The sequence below is a fragment of the Trichoplusia ni genome, chromosome 16, assembly GCF_003590095.1.
Source record: "Trichoplusia ni isolate ovarian cell line Hi5 chromosome 16, tn1, whole genome shotgun sequence".
NCBI lineage: Eukaryota > Metazoa > Arthropoda > Insecta > Lepidoptera > Noctuidae > Trichoplusia > Trichoplusia ni.
In genome coordinates this window covers 1,048,041-1,068,436 of record NC_039493.1, presented here as the reverse complement: position 1 = coordinate 1,068,436, position 20,396 = coordinate 1,048,041, and the positions used below count along the sequence as shown (strand labels likewise).

Genomic DNA, 20,396 nt, shown 5'->3' with positions numbered 1-20,396 from the left:
CAATTTAAAATCTATCTAGATTTAGTTCAGTTTTAGCCCGCTTGATGTAAGTGTAGGCCAAAATGTTGTGTTGCCGTCGGGAAAAAAACCTGGACAAATTTTAGTTCTAGTTTTTCGACTTCATATCAATAATTATGAGAAAATTGGTAATTATTGTGATTGTTTAGAAAGTTTGGGAACAAATATACAGATAATTTTGTACATATTTTGAGTAAATCGGTTATTGAACGAACAGGTATTTTAATAAATTATTTAACTAGCAAACTACAAAATGCGTCCATTTATCTATTCAAATAATTATACGAAGGTTATTTATTTTGTTTAAATATTTTAAGGTCTTCTTTCTATAAAGAACGAACCAAATCATACGGAATTTGAGACGTCAATGATTGTAATGTATTAATCAGCTAACTTTTGCATGTACGTATCTAACTTGTCTCATAATAGAGTTTTTGTATGTTAACTGTTAGACTCGCACGCCACACTAGCGCCAAATTATGTCAAGATTGAGTGTCTTTAGCGAGGAACTAACAAGAGCGGTGGAAATTTTGGCAATATTATTTTTAGGTTTTTATGGTTTAGGTCCGATTGCCATTGTTTTTATAATAAGATTAATAATGATTACAGGATTAGATAATTTCCTAAGTCTGCGAAACTACAGGAAATACATCGTCAAGGACTTAAAAAATGTGACTATAGAAAGTCTCATTCTTATTTATCTTCAGATTCCAGTATCAGATTCTCAAACTTCACTCCCCTACTTAAAAAAAAAACTAATATTATCTTCGTGATAGGGAAAATTTAGATTTTTCAGTGGCATGTACCTATAATGCAAATTTTGATTGCTGTTTTTGAGACCTTTATTATTTTTAAATACAAAGAAACTATAGACATACGGAGAATTAAACATTTTTCACTAATTGCTACACGTTGTTGGAACAGTCATATGTTTGTGACGTCATGAACTTTGATTGGTTCTATTTAGGTAGAATTATACCTACTGCAAAACAACTGCGATCCTTTAAAAAAAGGAATACATGTCTATGTATTTTATTAAAAGGATACATATTATTGTATAGTATTTTATCTAAAACGAAGTGCAAAAAATGTACGCTTAAGGCTACATTCATAATTTTTCAAATTCAAAGCTGAGAACGTTTGAATACTGACCGATATTGTCAAAAGCGTTTAGTTTTGTCGAACAAACATAGATTACATCAGATTTAAATAAGCCGAATAAGTCTGGCAGGTAAAATAATTATGGACCCGTTTAAAATAAGTTCAGCGTCCATTTCGTGTTTCGGTACCACTAACGCCATCTGTTGTCTGTATATTCTACACACTTTTTCCAAAATCCGACCAACGAAACGATTTTACCAAATAAAACTGTTATTTTCTGAAAAAGCAACTCAAGGTTTAGGGATTTATATAAGATATTTCTCGTCTCAAAAAAATGGTGAATTAACTATCAACCATAGACAAAAACAGGAACGCACACTTTTTTTTGTTGTTTAATCGATTAGTAACATAGTAAAACACTAATAAGATTAAACAGTAATAAGAAGGAATAGACTAATATATATTTTTTGTTACAATCATTATAAACCAAATACTTCTGTATTACAAACACAATAAAAGTTAATAAAATAGTCACAAATATGGTGGGTCCAGAAGAGAGATCTCTTTCGTGTTCACAAATTCTAAAAAGAAATACCTGCGTATAAGTTTAAATCAATAACTCGAAAATTCTTTATTTATTACTTACAAAGCTATTTTTTTTTAATAATTGCGTCTCTACTTTGCAACCTGTGAATAAGCCACACAATGTATTTTTATTTATCTAGTATTTCAAATTTTTCAAAATCTAGATCCTTTTTAGTCCGCTAGATGTAAGCGTAGGCCAAAATATTCCGTTGCCGTCGGGAAATGATTCAGCAAAACATTTATTTATCTTATTCAATATTCTTTCGGAATACTGTTGTTTTTGAAGATAGGTACCTTATTGTTAAGATATGTAGAAAACTAAAAGGATATTTCGTTTCGGAAATCTTTAAGTTTAGGAGATTTGAAAAATGTAATTTCCACAATTTTAATGTGTTTTAGATAATTCAACAAAACTCCAACATCGATACTAACTCCTTTTCAATTAAACTTTACTCCTTAAAATAACGGAAATGAAATTATTTGCTTATAAAAAAGATTTTAAGCAATAACTGTTGAAAAACGAACAAAAGAGAAGCCAGAATTACCAATATTAACAGTTAAAGTGCATAAATTGCCAAACTGCTTATTTTTGCATTAATTTTGAGTCTTCTTGATTGAGATTTTCATGTTTGCTCTAACAGTAGTACCACTAGCGCCAAATTAATTTAAGATGGCGTGTCCTTAAGCGTAACTAACAAGAGTCGGGCACTGGGGCATAATAAGTGATTGAATGTGAATTCAGTAAATAAAATGTTTAGACGAATATAAAAGATTGAAATGCATGCTCTATCGTCAATTGAGTAACTTAAAACATTGTATAATGTGAAAATGGCTATTTTATTGAGTTGAGTGATGCTGATGACGATGATTGCTATTTCTTTATTTAAGTTGTCAGATATATCAGTATCACGTCAGTTCTACTTTACATTCGGAGATCTCGCTTAAAAGAGTTTGTTATACCAACAAATAGGTATTCTTCTTATGGTTAAAATAAATGAAATACTTTACTTTATCTACTTTATAGGGCCATCTGGATTGCCCAGTGATAGACGACACTATTAAAGGTCGAACTATTAATGTTCTTAGGGATCCGCCAAACTGTGAAAACGGAAAAATAGTAATGAGGCACCGATGTGAGTCCGTCAGCCACGGTACAGCCGTGTATCTCATAAACCATGATAAGTAGACAGTTGAAATTTACACAGATGGTGTATTTAAGTTGCCGCTATCATAACACATACGAAAAATTAAGATCGAGGTTAAGCAATAGGTGTTACGGCCATAAACTTGTAGTGTCAAATGCTTCCGTTTGCGTAATCCTTGTTTCGCATATGGTTTCTGCGTATGCTGCTGTGGTTAGTAAGTTGTGTAAGTACATAGGTATTATTTTTGTGTTTCTAAGGTACCTATTTACTACGTAATAATTAAACCATGGTGGTATAAAATAAAGGCTGAAGTAATATGAAAGCATTCATAACTTTTCAAGCCGTGAAAATAATTTTAACATGACATTTTCACGGTTTTGAGAACTTTCATATTGTAGTAAGGGTATGCCTAGAAACAGTCAGTACCAAAATTGTTATTTGTGAATAAAGCAGGAAGATCTTTTATCGCAATATTTTTATTATTTACTACCGAGAAAGAGATTCGATGCAACCAAAGAATAAAAATTTAATTTGACCTTATTTAGAACTTAGTCAATACTGTACGAAATCAGTGTACATTTTGTGTTAAGCAACCGGTAGCGCCATCTGTTGGCTACATCTTTTAAAGACCTTCCCGAAATATGTACCTATCAAGAAACGATATAAAACGCAATTTAATGTGAAAGTGGCTCAAGCTGCAAGTACTTATTAACTGTTTTTTTCCTGTAAAACCGTGGATTTACTATCATTCACAATACGATTAAATAAACCATTGAATGGAAAAAACATGCCCTTTAGTAGGCAAGTACTGGACCGATTTTTAAAGAAAATAAAGGAATTTTACTATTCGATTTAAAAAAAACGCTTCTCTACCAAACGTTTCCCTAGTTATAGTTAAGATATTGTCTACCTATAGAAGTCTATCAACAAGAATTACTGTAAATTATATTTCACGCATTACAAATATATTAATGAGTTACATTCAGTGACATCAAGACTCAATTTACTTGACACTTCACTTAAAATACTTTTCTACAGATTGCTTCACTTGTAAATCACATTCAACGAGTTGGAAACATTTCAATGACTCTGAATTTACAAACTACGTAGCTGTTTAACTTGTTAGCAAGTCTATCTTAATGTAAAACCTAGCTTTATCTATATTATGTATGTCAGTTCAAAGTCTGCGTTGTTAAGCGTAGGCCAAAATCTCTCGCTCCCGTCGGAAACAAATGAAGCACAATATTTATTGGCTATTATAATTTTATAATTCATCATGAGGAAATTTATAGACCTTTGGTAAGTAAAGAGAGTTTAGAAACCAATGAAGAAATAAGTTTCTTCCGTTCTAAAAATATTTAATTCTAAGCAAGTTAAATATGTCTACGAAAAAATTCACAATGCAGGTGATTAATAAAAGTTACACAATATTTGACTTCAAATCTATTTTATAAATTACTATAATGTTAATCTTGTTATTTTCATGCGATTTCAGGCTTTCATTAAAGAAAATGAAAAGAGAGACACGTGAAGACAATATGAAACGTTAAAAATGTTTGCAGTTGTATTCTATACTTTTATACACTACACTATATATTTTTTCGTTCAATGGAGATTGTTTTATTCTTATATTAAATTAGCTGTTACCAGTGTTCCCGCCTGATACATAAAGATAATGATCCCACGGGAATATAAAATCGCGATAAAATTATCTTATATGCTAATCGTACTTATAATAAACTGTCTGTGTATCAAGTTTGGTGTAAAGCCGTTCAGTAGATTTTGCGTGAAAAAGGCACAAACATCCTTACATCCATACAAACGTTTGAGTTTATAATATTAGTAGAAATTAGTAGGAGTTGAAACAATAAAATTATATGAGTAGTAAGTATTATGATTAATATTGTTTACTTATTACTACTGCAACATTCGAGGACTAAAGATAGTTCTAAAGAGATATTGGATAATATATGCCGGTTACAAAAAAATACCCATAAGCTTTTTGATCTATAAGATTAGAAACAGCATTGAATATGTAATCTTACCGTCGTCCTCGTCCACCTGACAGCCGTGCTTCAGCAGCTGACACTCATTATCAAACACTCGATAGCTAAAATCTTCCCCGAACTTTACTCCACAAACTTTCTGATCAATAGTCTCATCACAATCGAGATTCTCACAAAACTCTGCCTTCTCCTCATCTGGTAGTTTTCCAAAACTCCCGCGTAATAACATCAGAACCAGAGAAAATATTCTCATTAAGAAAATGTGTGGGTTGTCAAAGGAGTTCGTGGTAAATTACTGTAGGATTTCAGATTGCAGGTTAAGTAACTTACGTCTAATTGAAATTATTCAATCGTTGATAAACTTTTTATTGCCATTTTAGAGTCGGCTTAAGAATCAATTAAGCACACGGAACTAAAAGAGAATGTTACGTAAACATATGTACTTAGATAATAATTGGCACGGTGTATTCAAAAATTGTAATTTAACTGCCAAATCATTAAGATTACCTCATTCTTTTTTTAGATAGGTAGGAGACGTGCAACATCTGCCGCTTTAAGTCACAACTAATTTATTGTGACCAACTTAGTGTATCTAATCCGGGTTGGCTTACACTTTTAAACACAAAATGTAGAATGCCAGTGCTTTATAATAATTCGTAGAAAGCACGGCGCGGTGTAAACTACATAAATCTGTTCTCAATTCAAAGGAAAATTCCAGCTTAAAATCTGATTTCATTTATAATCAAGCCAGCAACTGGCCCTCATTATAACCTAAAAGGTTAACCTTAGATCTATCAGAGAGTCCAACGTCTTTCCATCTGTCATCTAACAATTTAAATAACTACTTCTTTGAATTCTGTGCAAGAATGAAACCTTCATGAATGGGAAGACTTCTTTTTCCGGAATGAACGGCTTTACTTATAGTTTCTTGGGGAAGGTGCTCATTCTAATGTGCATAAGTGGTAGGCAGGTAACGTGTAATGAATACTCTGTTCTACAAACTACAAAAGGCATTAGGAACATAACATAAATCATAATAGTTCATGAAATATAGTCTGATATGTGAATGTGACCCAAATTTGCCTTCGAACATCAAATACTTGCTATATAAACGGCAACTTACATTCAGATGTTCCAATCTATCCAAATGCTATCACAGTGCAATTACAATATTGTGATTCATGGTCCACTGGTGCAAAGACGTCGCCGGTGAACCAGTAACAGTGCATTCAGACAATACGGTTCACTTTGTAAGACAAGAACAATGGCTTTGCTGTGCGGTGTTAGAAAGCTTGTCGTTGCTATATGCGACAAGGCTATGCATAGGATGGTTATTAGCTAATGGGAATTATTGATTGAACAGGAAAATGTAATTTGCCATAATGGTCAACATTTTTATGTTAACTTCAGTTACGTGTAAGTTAGGGAATCAAATGGTGAACCTGATGAATGTAAAGTTCGTTACAAAGAATATTTTTGGTTAATAATCGTTTTTTTGGGGATATGTACCCACTTGTAGGGTGAAAACGAAACCCTATTACTGAGGCACCGTTGTTTTTGTGGCTTTATCTTATTAATCGTGATAGCAAAACAGTCGACTACACGGATAGCGGAGAGGCCCAGCCATACCCACTGTGACGCAGTTCACACTAAAACTGATTTAAGAATATACATATACGCATGTAAATTATCCCAAAATTATTAACGTGTTATCAGGCCAATCTCGACCATTAAAAGTTCCACCCTCCAAAAAGTATAAAATCTTGCAATACGCCCAAAATTGTTGTGTATTCCGTACCGCTAACGCCATCTCTTGGCAGCATCTCGCAAGCTAGAAAATAATATTTTGCTTCATTTTGGTGACAATAATATCAGATTTCGGTTTGAAATCATGGATGAAGAAACACTTCACCTTGCCAGAAATATTTCGACTACTTTTGTTTTGTTTTACCATACATTTTCATTGAAGTGAATACTTGTCATGTCGCCATCTAAAAGCAGTGCCTTTTGTGTTTTTTGGTTTTCGAAACAAATGCTATACCAAGTTAATTCTATCTTCTGTTTCAACCTTGAGTAGAGTATCAAACAAATGAATATTTCTTAATTAAGAATCGATCTGTTAATGTACCCAACAATGCGGAAATAATGGCTTGGTTATCATACGTGGGTAGGTACCTACTGAGCCTAGGTATTAAAATATATTATGATTCAATTCTTTATCTTGACCGCCGCAGCCTTAATAATTCAAGTTAATATGTTTTATAATTTTCTGTTCAGCAAGAAGAAACGAACTGACTTACAATAATAACATAAATCACTGCTGCAATTCCACGGTGTACAATAAAGAATACTCTAATCTAATGTAATCGTATTGAGAATAAGGTATGGTTAAAATTTTTACGAAATATCTGTAAATAATAAAATAAATTGCTTTTTCGCCCTGAACTATTCATTATAACATGTCGATGCTTTCATATAGGGTTCCTGAACTGACTGTGAAATTATCTGTGGTTTTGTCATGACAGCCCATGACAAACTGTCACATTGCTTTAGAGATGTGCAAGTTTTGAGATGCTTAATCGAGAAACAAACAAAAATGAATGTACCTACTCTGATATACTTGTATTTATTGACTTATTTGATTTTTTATTCCAAAAATAAAATATTTTTAAGAATATGACTACAATTTATTGTAAAACTTATTATCACAGCTAGGAACAAAATATAAGTTGGATTTGGGAAGCCTGCTAAAGGTGAAATATGATGAATACTAAGTTTTAAGTTTATGAGAAGTTACTCTACTACTTGCTTCTCAGAAGGTGCTCTAAATAGAATTCTGTTTCAGACGACGAAATTATTACACCTGACTCGGTAATCGTAATTGTTGTTTTACAATTTTTTTAGTCGCGTTTCGTTTTTGACAATTTTTTTTACGAAGAGACAAAAAGATTGTTCAATTTCTTAAGTATCTACCTAAACTGAGTGTACGCATGAGATTAAAAAGGAGACAAGTATAGATTATTTTATTTTTGCTTGATTAAACGATCTCGATTTATGTTTTATTATTAATTTACAATAGTTAATTGAGAAGTCTTTGAGTAAAAAAATTCAATTAAAAATATTTTGACGTATTTAACGTATTTTTTTCCAAAGTCGTAAATTTCTTATTTTATCGATACTTCAATTTTTCACAATCTACGCTTCCCTAATCTCTGTCATGTTTCATCGATCAAAAGTCAAATCTGTCAAAACATGTAATAGAACATCTTCGCTTCGCAAGGTCCCGAAATCCGAATTTATTGCACAATATTATTGCTGCTTATCATTCGTTAAAGTGATCATGTAAACGGAGTGTTTTATTTATTAAAGTTAAATTATAAAAAAAGCCACCATGGCGTCAAAAATCGAATATGTTCGGAGTAAAATCGTGAAAACTTATGATACAGACGAAATTAAAAAATTGATCAAAGATGCAAAAGTCGCTCATTGCATGCTCACCGATCCTCCACCAGTTGGTAAGTGCATTAAATAATATTATAAAAATACTTAAAATACATCGCAAAAAATATTCGCTTAATTTTTATCTCTTAACATAAATAAATTGGAAAATAACCTATCAAAGCATGTTCCCTTCGATCTATTGATTTCTGAATGAAATTTTAATATTGATGAATCGGAATATATTTTTATTTGTAATTAGAGACACAAAATTTATTTTCAATGTATACTTAAATCAGTATTTTAATAATATTTAAAGTAGTGTTGGGGAAAAATATTACACAATAATAGTGTAACATATTGTTATGTTTTGATTACTTCGATTATGAAATAATTTTGAAATAATGTTTTATTTATTTATTATTTTATGCCAAAAATGTATTAAACAAAGGAGTTTGTTATATTATATATGACTTAAATGTGGTTTTTTAAACACACTTTTATTTGATTCATTACTTATCACACTTAAAAATTAGTCATTATCTTTAGTGATTATTTCATTTAATACAGGAAATAATATTAACATGCAACTTAAGTTTTTGCAACACAAGTATAAAATTTTCTACTAGATTCCACATGATAGACACTGGATGATTATGTGTACTAGATGCTAAATTAAAATTAGTGAATTAAGTGATAGCTCCGACACATCTCTATTGTACACTGGCCTTGAAGTTATGTGTTCATATTTTGTACTAAATTAAAATGCAACAATTTTCTACGCTATTACATTATCTGTATTTTATGTAGCCACATAATATGAATTCACAGATATGCATGATAAGCAAGATTATTAATTACAACTTATGCACTAAGGTTCTTCACTAAGGGGGGTTTCTCAAACATTCAAATCACATAATATGTAGTCACCAATTACATAATTTACACTTACCTAGGATCCTCTAGGCTTATCAACAATATAGCACAGTATTTGAGACACTTAACAACAACTTTCTTCCAGTTGACGAAGAGAGTGTTCTGAACCGCCTTAGTGCCCTAACACTGGGCAATGGTTCTGGTATCAGTTGTTCCTGCTGTGGTGTTGGTCCGTTCACCAGCCGAGCTCAACAAACGGCCCATTACAAACATCACTGGCATACACACAACTTGAAGAGGAAGCTGTTTGGCAAGCAGGCCATTTCGTTAGGAGAATATAATTCTAGACAAGGTATGTTTATTTTAGTACTTCTTGATCAACTGATCGATATACATATTAAGTGATAAGATTTGGTAAATTAAACTAAAACCCATAAAAAATTACAAGACACTTTAACATAATAAGTACTGGAAGCTACTTTTTCTTTTCTTTATGTGGCTTTTCAACTAGTGTTAATAAGAATCTAATTTGTCCAGTGGAAAGTCTTGCGCCATGTTTTTTCAAAGCTAGGGCACTTAATTGCGAATGATACAGGATGCCATCCTATTGTTTTTTGACTAAAAATTAAATATAACTAACGAATTTCCTATTTACTGAATAAAAATCTTCAACAGTACTTAAACTAATGTTACATCTACATTTTAGATGATAGCTCAAATGTCTCTGGGAGTGAATCTGAAGGAGAGGACAACCCCAACACTCCTGCCACACAGCTGTTCGCGGCCGCCACGCGGCACTGCAAGGCCTTCTATTCCAACCCTAAGGGGCAGGTGTTCTGCATCTACCGCTGCCTATTGCATCACCGAAAGGTAAATATTAAAAGCTACTGAGATTTTTATTTGTTAAGTTAATTAAGATTTCTTTTTGTTTTGATTAAATCTATTTCAGGTTTTTTCCGACTTATAAGTTTCCATTTATGATTTATTTCAAGTCAAAAGTAGAGGCTAAAACCACTAGGTTAGAAAAATAAAAGATGGCTTGCCTGCCGATTGTAATCATATCACCAATATGTTTTGAAGATTAGCTGTAGTCCTGTTCCAATTGATTCTAACACATCCTGATCACCTCAACAGGAGGAGATGTCCCTTGACGGCGAGGGTCACGTGTGGTCGCACCGCATCAAGGAGCTCCTCAGCCCCGCATACTTCCGCATAGCAGTCGTCATGGTCTCCGGCGGCCACTTCGCTGGCTGCATCTTCGTCGGAGGAAGCGATTCTGTCCACAAGACCCTCCACTCTTACACCACTCGGCGAAGTCAAGGTCAATCCCAGTCTTCACGAGATCAGACTGGCAATGCTCCGCGTTCAGCTGGAGCGAGTCTGAGGCGGTACAACCAAGATCAGTTCACTGTGGTAAGTATTCCTTAAGATTTTTCAGTTTCTTGACTAATTCTCGGAGAAATCCTGTCTTAAAAGCAGCTGTAACCATTAAATGACTAACTAGCAAAGCCCATTGCTTAACTGCCGATGCTGTTGTAGTTGCTGGGCTAAATATCGCGCATCAATCGGCTGACGCAGTTTAAAACTAAAGACGTTTATATGGTAAGTGTGGTACCACTGGAGTTGGGTAACGGGTATGCTATGACGCTATTCTATGCGCATTTATTACGCGATTGGTGCTGGTTCATAAGGGTGATTTTGGTAAAATTTTAGGTGGGCTAGACGTAAGATTCCAGTAACTTGGCAAATTATACTGACATTAGAACTTTTTTGCTGCTTATATTAACGATTGTATATGAGTTCCTCACGCACATTGAATGGTGTAACAAAGCTAGGAAACCTTTATAAATATAACATCCCCACAATAAGTAGAATTGCTAACAAGGTAACAGCCCACTTTACACACCTAATAAGGACATGATTCATTCATTTTTTCATTTAATCATACATTCACTGGAGCAGCCAGGGAAATTGCCCAAGTCGGCCGGTGTGCTCTTGAGACGTTACAAGTACAACAAGGAGGAGTTCCTCATGGTAAGTGCTAGGACTCTAGGCCAATCGCACGTATACCGCCTAATGTACCAGGCGGTGTGTCGTCGTCATGGCTGCTCTGAACGTGGAATTGATCCTGGATAACTCAGCTCTTAGACAAGTGACAAAGTTACATGCTCACACCGAGAGAATCTCAAGTGTGCGTATAAGTTTGTTTCAGTGTTCGTCCGTCGGTAGCATCATAGCTCCCGTACGGATTAAGCGATTTCAATTTAGTTTGTTTTGTATTAACTTTGAATTATGTGCGAGTGTTCTTAGACATAAGACATTATAAATCGGTCGATCCATTTCAAAATTTTTACTGCCAGGTCGCGTCGAATTGTTCAATACATTTGGACAATACGATCAGTGGTGGCGATTGTACAACTGTCGCTTGTCTAAGTGAGCTGAGCTCCTGGATCTTTAATGATTGGAAATAAATGCTTGGTTAAAGTCAAAACTCTACTGGTTTCTTTGCAAGGAAATATAACATTAACTTACAAGATTTTGTCAGTCATTTCATTAATGCCCATTTGTTTCCTTTTGCGTGAAGTTACAATATAAAAATGTTAATTTATTTGGTTGAATTTTAACTCTAACCTAAGCCCCAAAATTTTTCTTCTAAATTCAAAAGACGATCTACAATCTGGATGCATTCTGGAACAATTTGGCCTTGGATTATCTGCGATGGAACCTTTGTTAAGTTCGGAGCAGTCATAAATGTTGGCGAAATCTATGTATGTATGTATGCATTGCTTGAACAGGATTCTCTAAAGCTATGCTAATTGTATTATCGTTGTCTATATGTGTTGTTATATTCGTATCTTTTTTCTGCATTCTTTCCATTTTCAGGTATTTAGTACAGGAAATTAGTTTTTTTTAAATGAATGTGTATCTAATTAAAGTTTGGTTGAATGAAAGGCACATTGTCAAAATTTCTAAATTAAATATTGAACTGATTGGCTAACAAATTCGATAATTAATATTTGGTTTGAGATATGACCGCGCAAGAAAAGGTATTTGATTAATAAAATTAAATAAACTATCAGATATTCAAATACATACGCAATGGTATTTTAATTTCGTCATATCATTAGAAAAATTGTAGATAATACGCACCAAAGTTAGTGAAACACATAACTATATAATATAATATAAAAGTGCTAAGTCACGTGACTTGCTAGTTAAAAATCTAGCAAGTGACGTCACACAGGATTTCAATACACATATCATCTTCATTTTTATGTATCAACTTATACTAATTAAAAATATAATAAATAATAAACTTTACTAATTGTTTTTGTAAAGGCATATACGGACTTACGGAGTAATTCGATTTCATTAGTCAAATACCCCATAAGTCAGTTAATCCCTTTTCCTTGAAGCTTGCGACCTTTACCTGTCCTTTCCTTAAATGTTACTTACTCATTATATTTATACTACTATATATTACAATTTATGCATGCTTTGCTGACATGATCCCTGAAAAACTGTAGGTTTGTCAGTGCGTCGTATTTAGAAAATGTTGTTTTTTTTCACCTAAGCGATTGTAAATTATACATACATTCACTTGATCCTGTTATGTGGTCCTAGGTAGGTCCTAGGCTTTGCACATTTTTTTAAACATGAAAGTGGTTTAATTATTATAATTAGATTACATATGAAATTTTGTTTTACGCATGTAAAGAGGACTAATAAAATAAGGAAAAAGAACACCTTAGATTAGAATGTAACTGAATATTTTTATAAAACTTAAATAATTATAATTCTTTTTCATTTGTAATATTAAATTTAAAAGTATTTTTTGTTTAATAAGCTTAATTATTGTATTATATGAAAATACTGAATTGTTTATTTATGCTTGCACGCATGCATATTGCACGTGTATGTAGCAACGGTTCGTGTTAAAATTAACGATTGTTTGTCAATTACCTATCAATGAGACTGACTTTTGAGATTTGATTCCTGAGCAGACTTTAGACTGCATGGATAGCCGAGTGGTATAGTTCACCAATACAAACCCACTGAGCATGACGTGTCGTGGGTTCGATCCCCCTGTAGAAGAACCATTGTGTGATCAACGAATGCTTGTGCTGAGTCCACGTGTCTGTTGCATGCTACTTCGCGCCTTCATTGGATGATGTATGTCCTTATATAGACGACATTCCCCTTTTTTAAGATTTTACAACACCATGTCTTAAAAAATAAATATTATGACAGAAGGTTTCTATATCTTGTTTTCAACGAATCAAAATAATAATGATGTCCTGTTTGTTAACAAGCATATCCTAAATCAAGTCTATCAGCTTAAATCAATCTATGTCGAGTCAAAAACCAGATGTCCTTTTCATAAAACCAAAATGCAAGTTATTAAAAGCTTATTATTCTTTTAGCACGTCCAAAATATCCTAGTCGGTTGGAACGACGAGCTTAAGGAATGCGGGCTCATTTTCTACCGCGCGGTTGGTGCCGTCAACCAGGCCGCGATCTTCGGGAAGCCTTCACCTCTAAGGAGGGAAGACCCCAGGGTCCGCCAGCTGCCCTTCCCGACAAGGAAACCTACCTTTAAAGAGGTTAAGAGGGTGTTCCATACGCTGGCTAGTATTGAAGTTTATGGTGAGTTTTGGCTGACTGCATTCTTCTTTGTGGGATCATATTTTGTTAAATCTGAATCTTACCTACTTGGTTACCTACTTATACTTTGTATATGCGATATTGGTAAAGTTTATGCAGAGTTAGATAATTAACATAAGTTTTGAACAATAAGTAAGTTTATTCTCTTTCTCATATCATCTCTTTGACCGAGCTATGATATTTACAGGGTACCTTTAATCTTTTTATTCAAACTCACAGATTCCCTGGAACATTTCCAAAAGGCTCTGTTAGCGCTCACCGGTGGGAAAATGCCGGCGAAAACAACCTCTGATACCAGCATCGCTGAACAGGCTAGGAAAGTTCAGAAACCACCTCAGAAAACCATTGATAGAGCTAAATCAAGGTATAGGTCACGATTATTGAATGTGATTGATAGAAAATAAATTATGTCATGAAGTCACGAAAGTCTTAAAGAAATAGTATGTCAGCGAAATCATATCAAAATGATGTCTATTCAAAAAATTTACAGCTTTTTAAAATTTATTTTTCTGATAAATACTGTATCTGACCGTTAAGTCCGAGGTTAAGTCACGATTTTTTTTTCTACTAATAATGTAATGAAAAACAAGGCATGTAAATGTTTAGTCTTTAATTAATCTGTCCGACCACAAATTGGGTCTCTGTAATATTTTATTTTATCCCTGAAACAGAGAACGCGCTCCACGCGAGCTACCAACACAAGTGACATCGTCTGAAGACGAAGGTCCTTGCTACATCGACTCCGAGACGCCAGCCGGCTGGATCAAGACTTTGTCAGAACAAAGCAGCAATGGAGTCATCACCAACTCCAGGAAAGATCTCCTAAACGACAGCTCCTTAGTCAGTTGTCCTGAAAGTGAAAGTGAGAAGGAAGATCCAGGGGTAAAAGGTAAAAAGAAGAAGAAGAAAAATAAAAAGCCAGAAGAAAAGCAGCAGCAGCAGCAGCAACAACAACAACAGCAACAACAACAGCAGCAGCCTCCGGTTGTTAAAAAGGGACCTCAGAAGATTCCCAATAGTGTTAAGAAGGTACTGACGTTGTTGAAAGTTCACAGATGTGATAAGGAATCGTATTGTGGGTTTCGTAAAAAAACATCCCTATCACTTAGGCTCGGCTGTCAGTCTGTCCGTCACCAGACTATATCTCATGATTCCTCATGGCCAGACAGTTGCAATTTTCCCAAAGGTTAGATTACTTTTGCGGTTATAAAAAAAAAATATACTTATAACAAAAAATAAAGATCGACTTTCGATAGCAGTCGTATGATAAGGTCACACATTTTTTAGTAAGTACGAATTAATTTTAGGGTAGGTATTTTGACCGTTTTTTCCCGTTTGTATGAAAATAAGTTTTAAACACTTTTTGTTCTACTTTCTGCTGTTCTCTCAAGTTGTTATCAGATAAAATACTCATACTTACATAATACATTTTAACTCAATTACGAGTAATAGCCAATTGTATATTTCCACTATTCCCAGTACCTATTCAACATAAACATATCCATATGAAAACTGCTCTATAATAAACCATTTTTTTCTCTCAAATACCCTCTACAAAGGGTATTTGGGTATATTCAGAAGGGTATTTCAAGAGGTTTTGGGCATTTTCAGAATATTATAAACAAATTTTATGCTACTTCCATACTTCAAAAATACCCTTCATGTAATAAACAACTTTAACAATGACCGTGCCTACATCGTCGTCGGTACATTACCCCTAGGTATATTCAATTATTTTGCTTTCAGATGTGGAAAGCTATCTTGGCCAAAGACAAAGAAGGTGCATCCTTAGAGCCTATCTTGGAAGCGTTCGAGGGCGATTTGGAAGCCGCCATCAACACCCAGGACCCCAATGATGGAAACACCGCTCTGCATAAGGCTGCCATCGCTGAGAAACCCGACGTTGTCACGTGAGTAACTGAAGATTTCGAAAATTTAAAATGTATTTGTTTGAAGATGTGATTTTACAAATAATTGAAATAATCGACATTTTATTCAGAACAAATATACTGTATAACATGTCGATTATTTCAATTATTTGTAAAATCACATCTTCAAACAAATCAATTTTATTATTTTTTATTTTCATTGAAATAATCGATATTTTATTCAGAACAAATGTACTGTATAACTTGGAATTACTGACCTACAATAGCAGATGGAGTGTTGAACATTATCAATATACATACTTAAATAACCCACAGTGGGTTTCAAAATAGCTCCTTCGATGAAATTCTTCAATTTCTCTTAAAGGTTACACCCCTATTCTGCCCCCCTTGTCCTTACAAATGTGTCATCATGTCATCAAATCTAGAAGTAACAAATTCCTAAATTCTTATTCCTGTTTCCAGTCAGATCCTCAACGCCGGCGGGGACCCTTGCATCCGGAACCACCAGCTGCAGACGCCGTACGCGGCCTCCCCGCACGCCGACACGCGCATCGCCTTCCGCATGTTCCAGGCGCAGTTCCCCGACAAATATAACTATGCTAAGGTATGTATCGTGTGGATATACTGACGTTAATGCAGGATTAGCTATTTCTCTAGTATGTAAGTAGGCTCGGTTTGTAGTTGGAAGTTGTTAGGGTATTTTTGTTTTTATGCCGTTTTTATAATAACAGTTGTTGAATTAAAATTATTATTATTGCTCGTAATGTTTTGAACACTATAATACGTAAATTCCCTTTACCCTTAAGAAATAAGCCCAGCTTGTTTATGATTGGGTTCAAATCCACTTGTAACGAGACCAACTCGCATTATATTGTGTTGTCATCACCTTTACTGAAACCGCAGATTGATCTTGCATGCTCTAAGCAAAGTTAGGACTTCCTTACTAAGCTAAGGCTGCAAAACGAAGGCATTTATTAATATTCAAATGTTTTATTTTTAATTCCAGTCCCAAATTCCCGGCCCAATCACGCTTGAACAAGTGGAACAAGACAAAGAGAAGAAGGCTCAGCAGAAGAGGGCGAAACGACAGCGAGAGAAAGAGAGGCAGTTGGACAAAGCCAAAGCCAACAAGTTCTTAATGCTCACTGACGCACAAAAGGTAAGCAATCCCCCGGGTTAAAGTAACATTATGTCTTATTGTCTTATTTTCCGAGGAGTGTTGGTTCTCTGAAACACGGTTCAAATTTATTCATCAGATGCTATATGATTATATCTACTCTTGGGGCTTAAAATTACATTTTATAAATCATACACACCTAAGTCAAACTCTGTAGTCTGAACGGTTTTGTTGTTATTACTTACATTAATCTTTTTTGTCGCTTCTCGCTTCAAAATTGTCAGTCGTTAATGTTGGCTTTACCTATGTCAAATGTATCTGTTAATCTAACTGTTTGTTGTACATTATCTGACACTAGCTTACAAATATAGTCACAGACATAAAGTCAATATATCATAACTATTATTTCACAGAAAAAGAACGTCGAGAACAGATGCTTCCTCTGCGGCTCGCAGTTACCTAAGATACCGTTCGAGTACGACGACTGTAAGTTCTGCCAAATCCCGTGTCTACACAGCCACAGGAAAGTGCGGCCGCTGAACATGAGCGTCTAAGTAATTACTGACCGTGCACGATTAATGATGAAATGTGAAAACAGATTTACTATAAGGTGACAACTACTGGGAACATTATTTCAAGATTTGGATAGTAAAGTAAATTCTATAAATAATAAGTTTATTAATATATTTGATTGTGTTATTCAAATAACACAAAAGACAGATTCATTAGATTTTTACGAAGTTCAAGGGGCCTCGTTTTCTATTATTTTTACTTATTACTGCACTTGCCCAAATCTGTCAAAAATTGAGTAAGTAAATAACACTTTAACTATGAATCAAGAATAGGTGTTTTTTTATGATGGGCTTTTAATTCCTGGAAATGACATGAAAACCTTCAACCTTGTGGTAAAAAAACGACTCCCGCACTCAAAAATGAAATCCTTGAGTCGCGGGACGTTTCACAAACATTCAAATAACATGCACAAAGGCACCCAGACTCCGCGGAGATTGAACCCGTACGTCCTTATCCCTAAAACAAACCTTGAAGGATATATCTTCCGATGTTTTTTAATAATTCCCAGTATTCGTCACCTGGTATTTCGGTTTGACAAAGTATCGCGATTTGGATGACGCTGTGACACCATTTTGTATTGTGAGTAGACAAAATATAATTCTGTTTTACTCTATTATTTTTGTTTCTATTTTCGTTTTTATATTTATTCAAAGGTTAGTATGATTTTATTTCTTACATATATATTTTTATTATGTGTTGAATATGTATTTTTATAATATTTACTCTTTATCTATATGTGCAGGTATATCTGTATGATTATTATAATATCAGTATAAATTAAAATAGAATTATATTTTCGCCAGTATACCCTAAAAAGTACGCTAGTAAGGATTTACTCAAATTCAGGCACAATTTTGTCTATTCTATTAATTTGATCTTAACAAGATTCAAATATTTTAATGACCTTTTTATATTTTAGTCCAATACTCTATTTATCCTTATACTCAAATATTTTTGATACTACATCAATTTATTTAAAAACTATCTCTATATTTATGTATTACTTTACCTCTAAAAATATTTTTTTTAGTTCAATAATATATTAATAATATTTAGGTTTGCCATAGCAAAAAATAAGTTAGTTATATTTACCTGTAGTATCTTTTATTAATTTATGTTCTATCCATAAATAGTCTTTATAATAAGTAGTTGCGTAAAAACGTGGGTAGTTTAGAAATCGATGTTCTATGTATTCATGTCTATATAACATTTTAACTTATTTAACAGCTGACTATATTAGAGGCTGTGTTCATTCAGGAATCATATTGAGGATCAATTTGACATGCAGTAAAATGATGCAACCATCATAATAATATGATAGTCATTTGAGAATGGAACAAAAATAAAAAAAATGCACACACAACAAAATTAAAACACTGTAAATCGGGTACCGGCTGTAACGGGGTGAACTAATTACCAAAGAGTTTTCCATCTTACGTGGCTTTTCATGCCTGACAATAAGGCACATGAAAACAGTTTTCAGTCACTAACAGCTCCCTTATCTCAGCAAAAGTTGACAATCATGATAAGATATTAAATCGAAAAATCGTGCAAATAATTGGCTACAGTTTTTCCTATTTACACTACCAGTCAGAGACACATTCACCCCGTAATCACTATTAGTCAAGTTCCTGAACCAATTCAGACATTATTATACGTCTATCCATATTTCGCTGCAACAAGACCTCAAAATAACCACGATTTAATTATATTAACACGTAAGTTAAATCTCCTTTTCATATTAGCAGTACAGTTACAACTGAATACCGGTATATACCATCCAAAGTCTACACAGCTAATCTGTACCAGAGCTATCCCTTTATAGACAATACCGGAGTAAGCCACGGGTCTACCGGCGTAACTCATTTAAGATTTAAGTAAATGTCATAGTTACCCTAGTTATTAAGACTATTTAATCTCATCTGACTCGATGTCTTAGCTTTAAAGATCATAATATTCGTAAAATGACTGAAATAACAGTGTATTTGGAAGTAGTATTGTAATCAATTTAATATTGTACTGTATTATTGTTATTATCAGGAATAATGTCATCATCAGCCGCCATGCATAATTGGATACTATTAACATCCATCCTTAACGTCATGCAGGCCTAGTATTTGCTTTATAAGGTTGGTCAACTAAGCAAGAGACGGCGAATTAAACTACATGCAGCGGTATCTCGGAATCTCTTCCACAATGTCATCAAAGATACCTTTGATAGCTCTTAGTACTGCATGTGGAATATTTTTCTAATCACGGTCACGTCAGAGCAGCTTGATTTTAATGCCATATCAGATAGTCTGATCAAAAGCATGAGTGCTTGGTGAGCGTAAGTTGTCTTGTATGTGTAGTATAATGAGTATATTATGGTATTACTCCCCTCAGCCTCAAACCCAGGGACCGGCCGGATACTCATTGAAAGGGTTTTTCAAGGGGTTTTTTTAAGCGCTTCAAGAAAAAACCCTATGACATATGTTACACCTTCGAACGAATTACTGTAACCCTGTTCCGAACAGGTTACCCTTTACTACCCTGTAACACTGTAACAGGGTAACCCACTCCAACCTAAGACAATGCAATATGCACTCTTTATCATAGACATTAGTTTGAAAATAGTATAACCACGAGCGCACGTGACATCTTACCGCCCAGCGGCGCTATTGTTGCATTTACCGAGCGACTTGTAAACATGGAATAAAAATCATTGTGGATATGATCTTACAGTTTAATTTTGCTTGTCGCACTTTTCAAACGTTGTGATATATATTTTTCGTGTCTATACTTGTAGACCAGGGTCGATAATTTTTAAAACCAAAAAAAAAATAGTAGGATGAAACCCATTAGAAAAGGAGGGGAATATTATAAAAATGAAAGGAAAAATAATTTACGGGTGATCTGAGGTCGGGAAGGGGGTGGGAGTGACGTTTGAAGAGTAAAAAACGGTTTTTATCGATTTCCGGCAAAACTAAAATTTGTATCGAAA

General features: G+C 33.9%; 1 protein-coding gene across 1 annotated transcript; it reads left to right on the top strand.

Moving 5' to 3' along the window:
- The first annotated feature begins 8,088 nt into the window (after positions 1 to 8,088).
- Positions 8,089 to 18,026, top strand: LOC113501801 (ankyrin repeat and zinc finger domain-containing protein 1-like). The gene is made up of 11 exons (XM_026883062.1): positions 8,089 to 8,370; positions 9,315 to 9,521; positions 9,876 to 10,039; positions 10,304 to 10,582; positions 13,594 to 13,816; positions 14,054 to 14,198; positions 14,506 to 14,863; positions 15,581 to 15,744; positions 16,186 to 16,327; positions 16,730 to 16,882; positions 17,254 to 18,026. The coding sequence occupies exons 1-11, from the start codon at positions 8,247 to 8,249 to the stop codon at positions 17,392 to 17,394; spliced, it is 2,100 nt and encodes a 699-aa protein (XP_026738863.1). The 5' UTR covers positions 8,089 to 8,246; the 3' UTR covers positions 17,395 to 18,026.
- Positions 18,027 to 20,396: the final 2,370 nt, after the last annotated feature.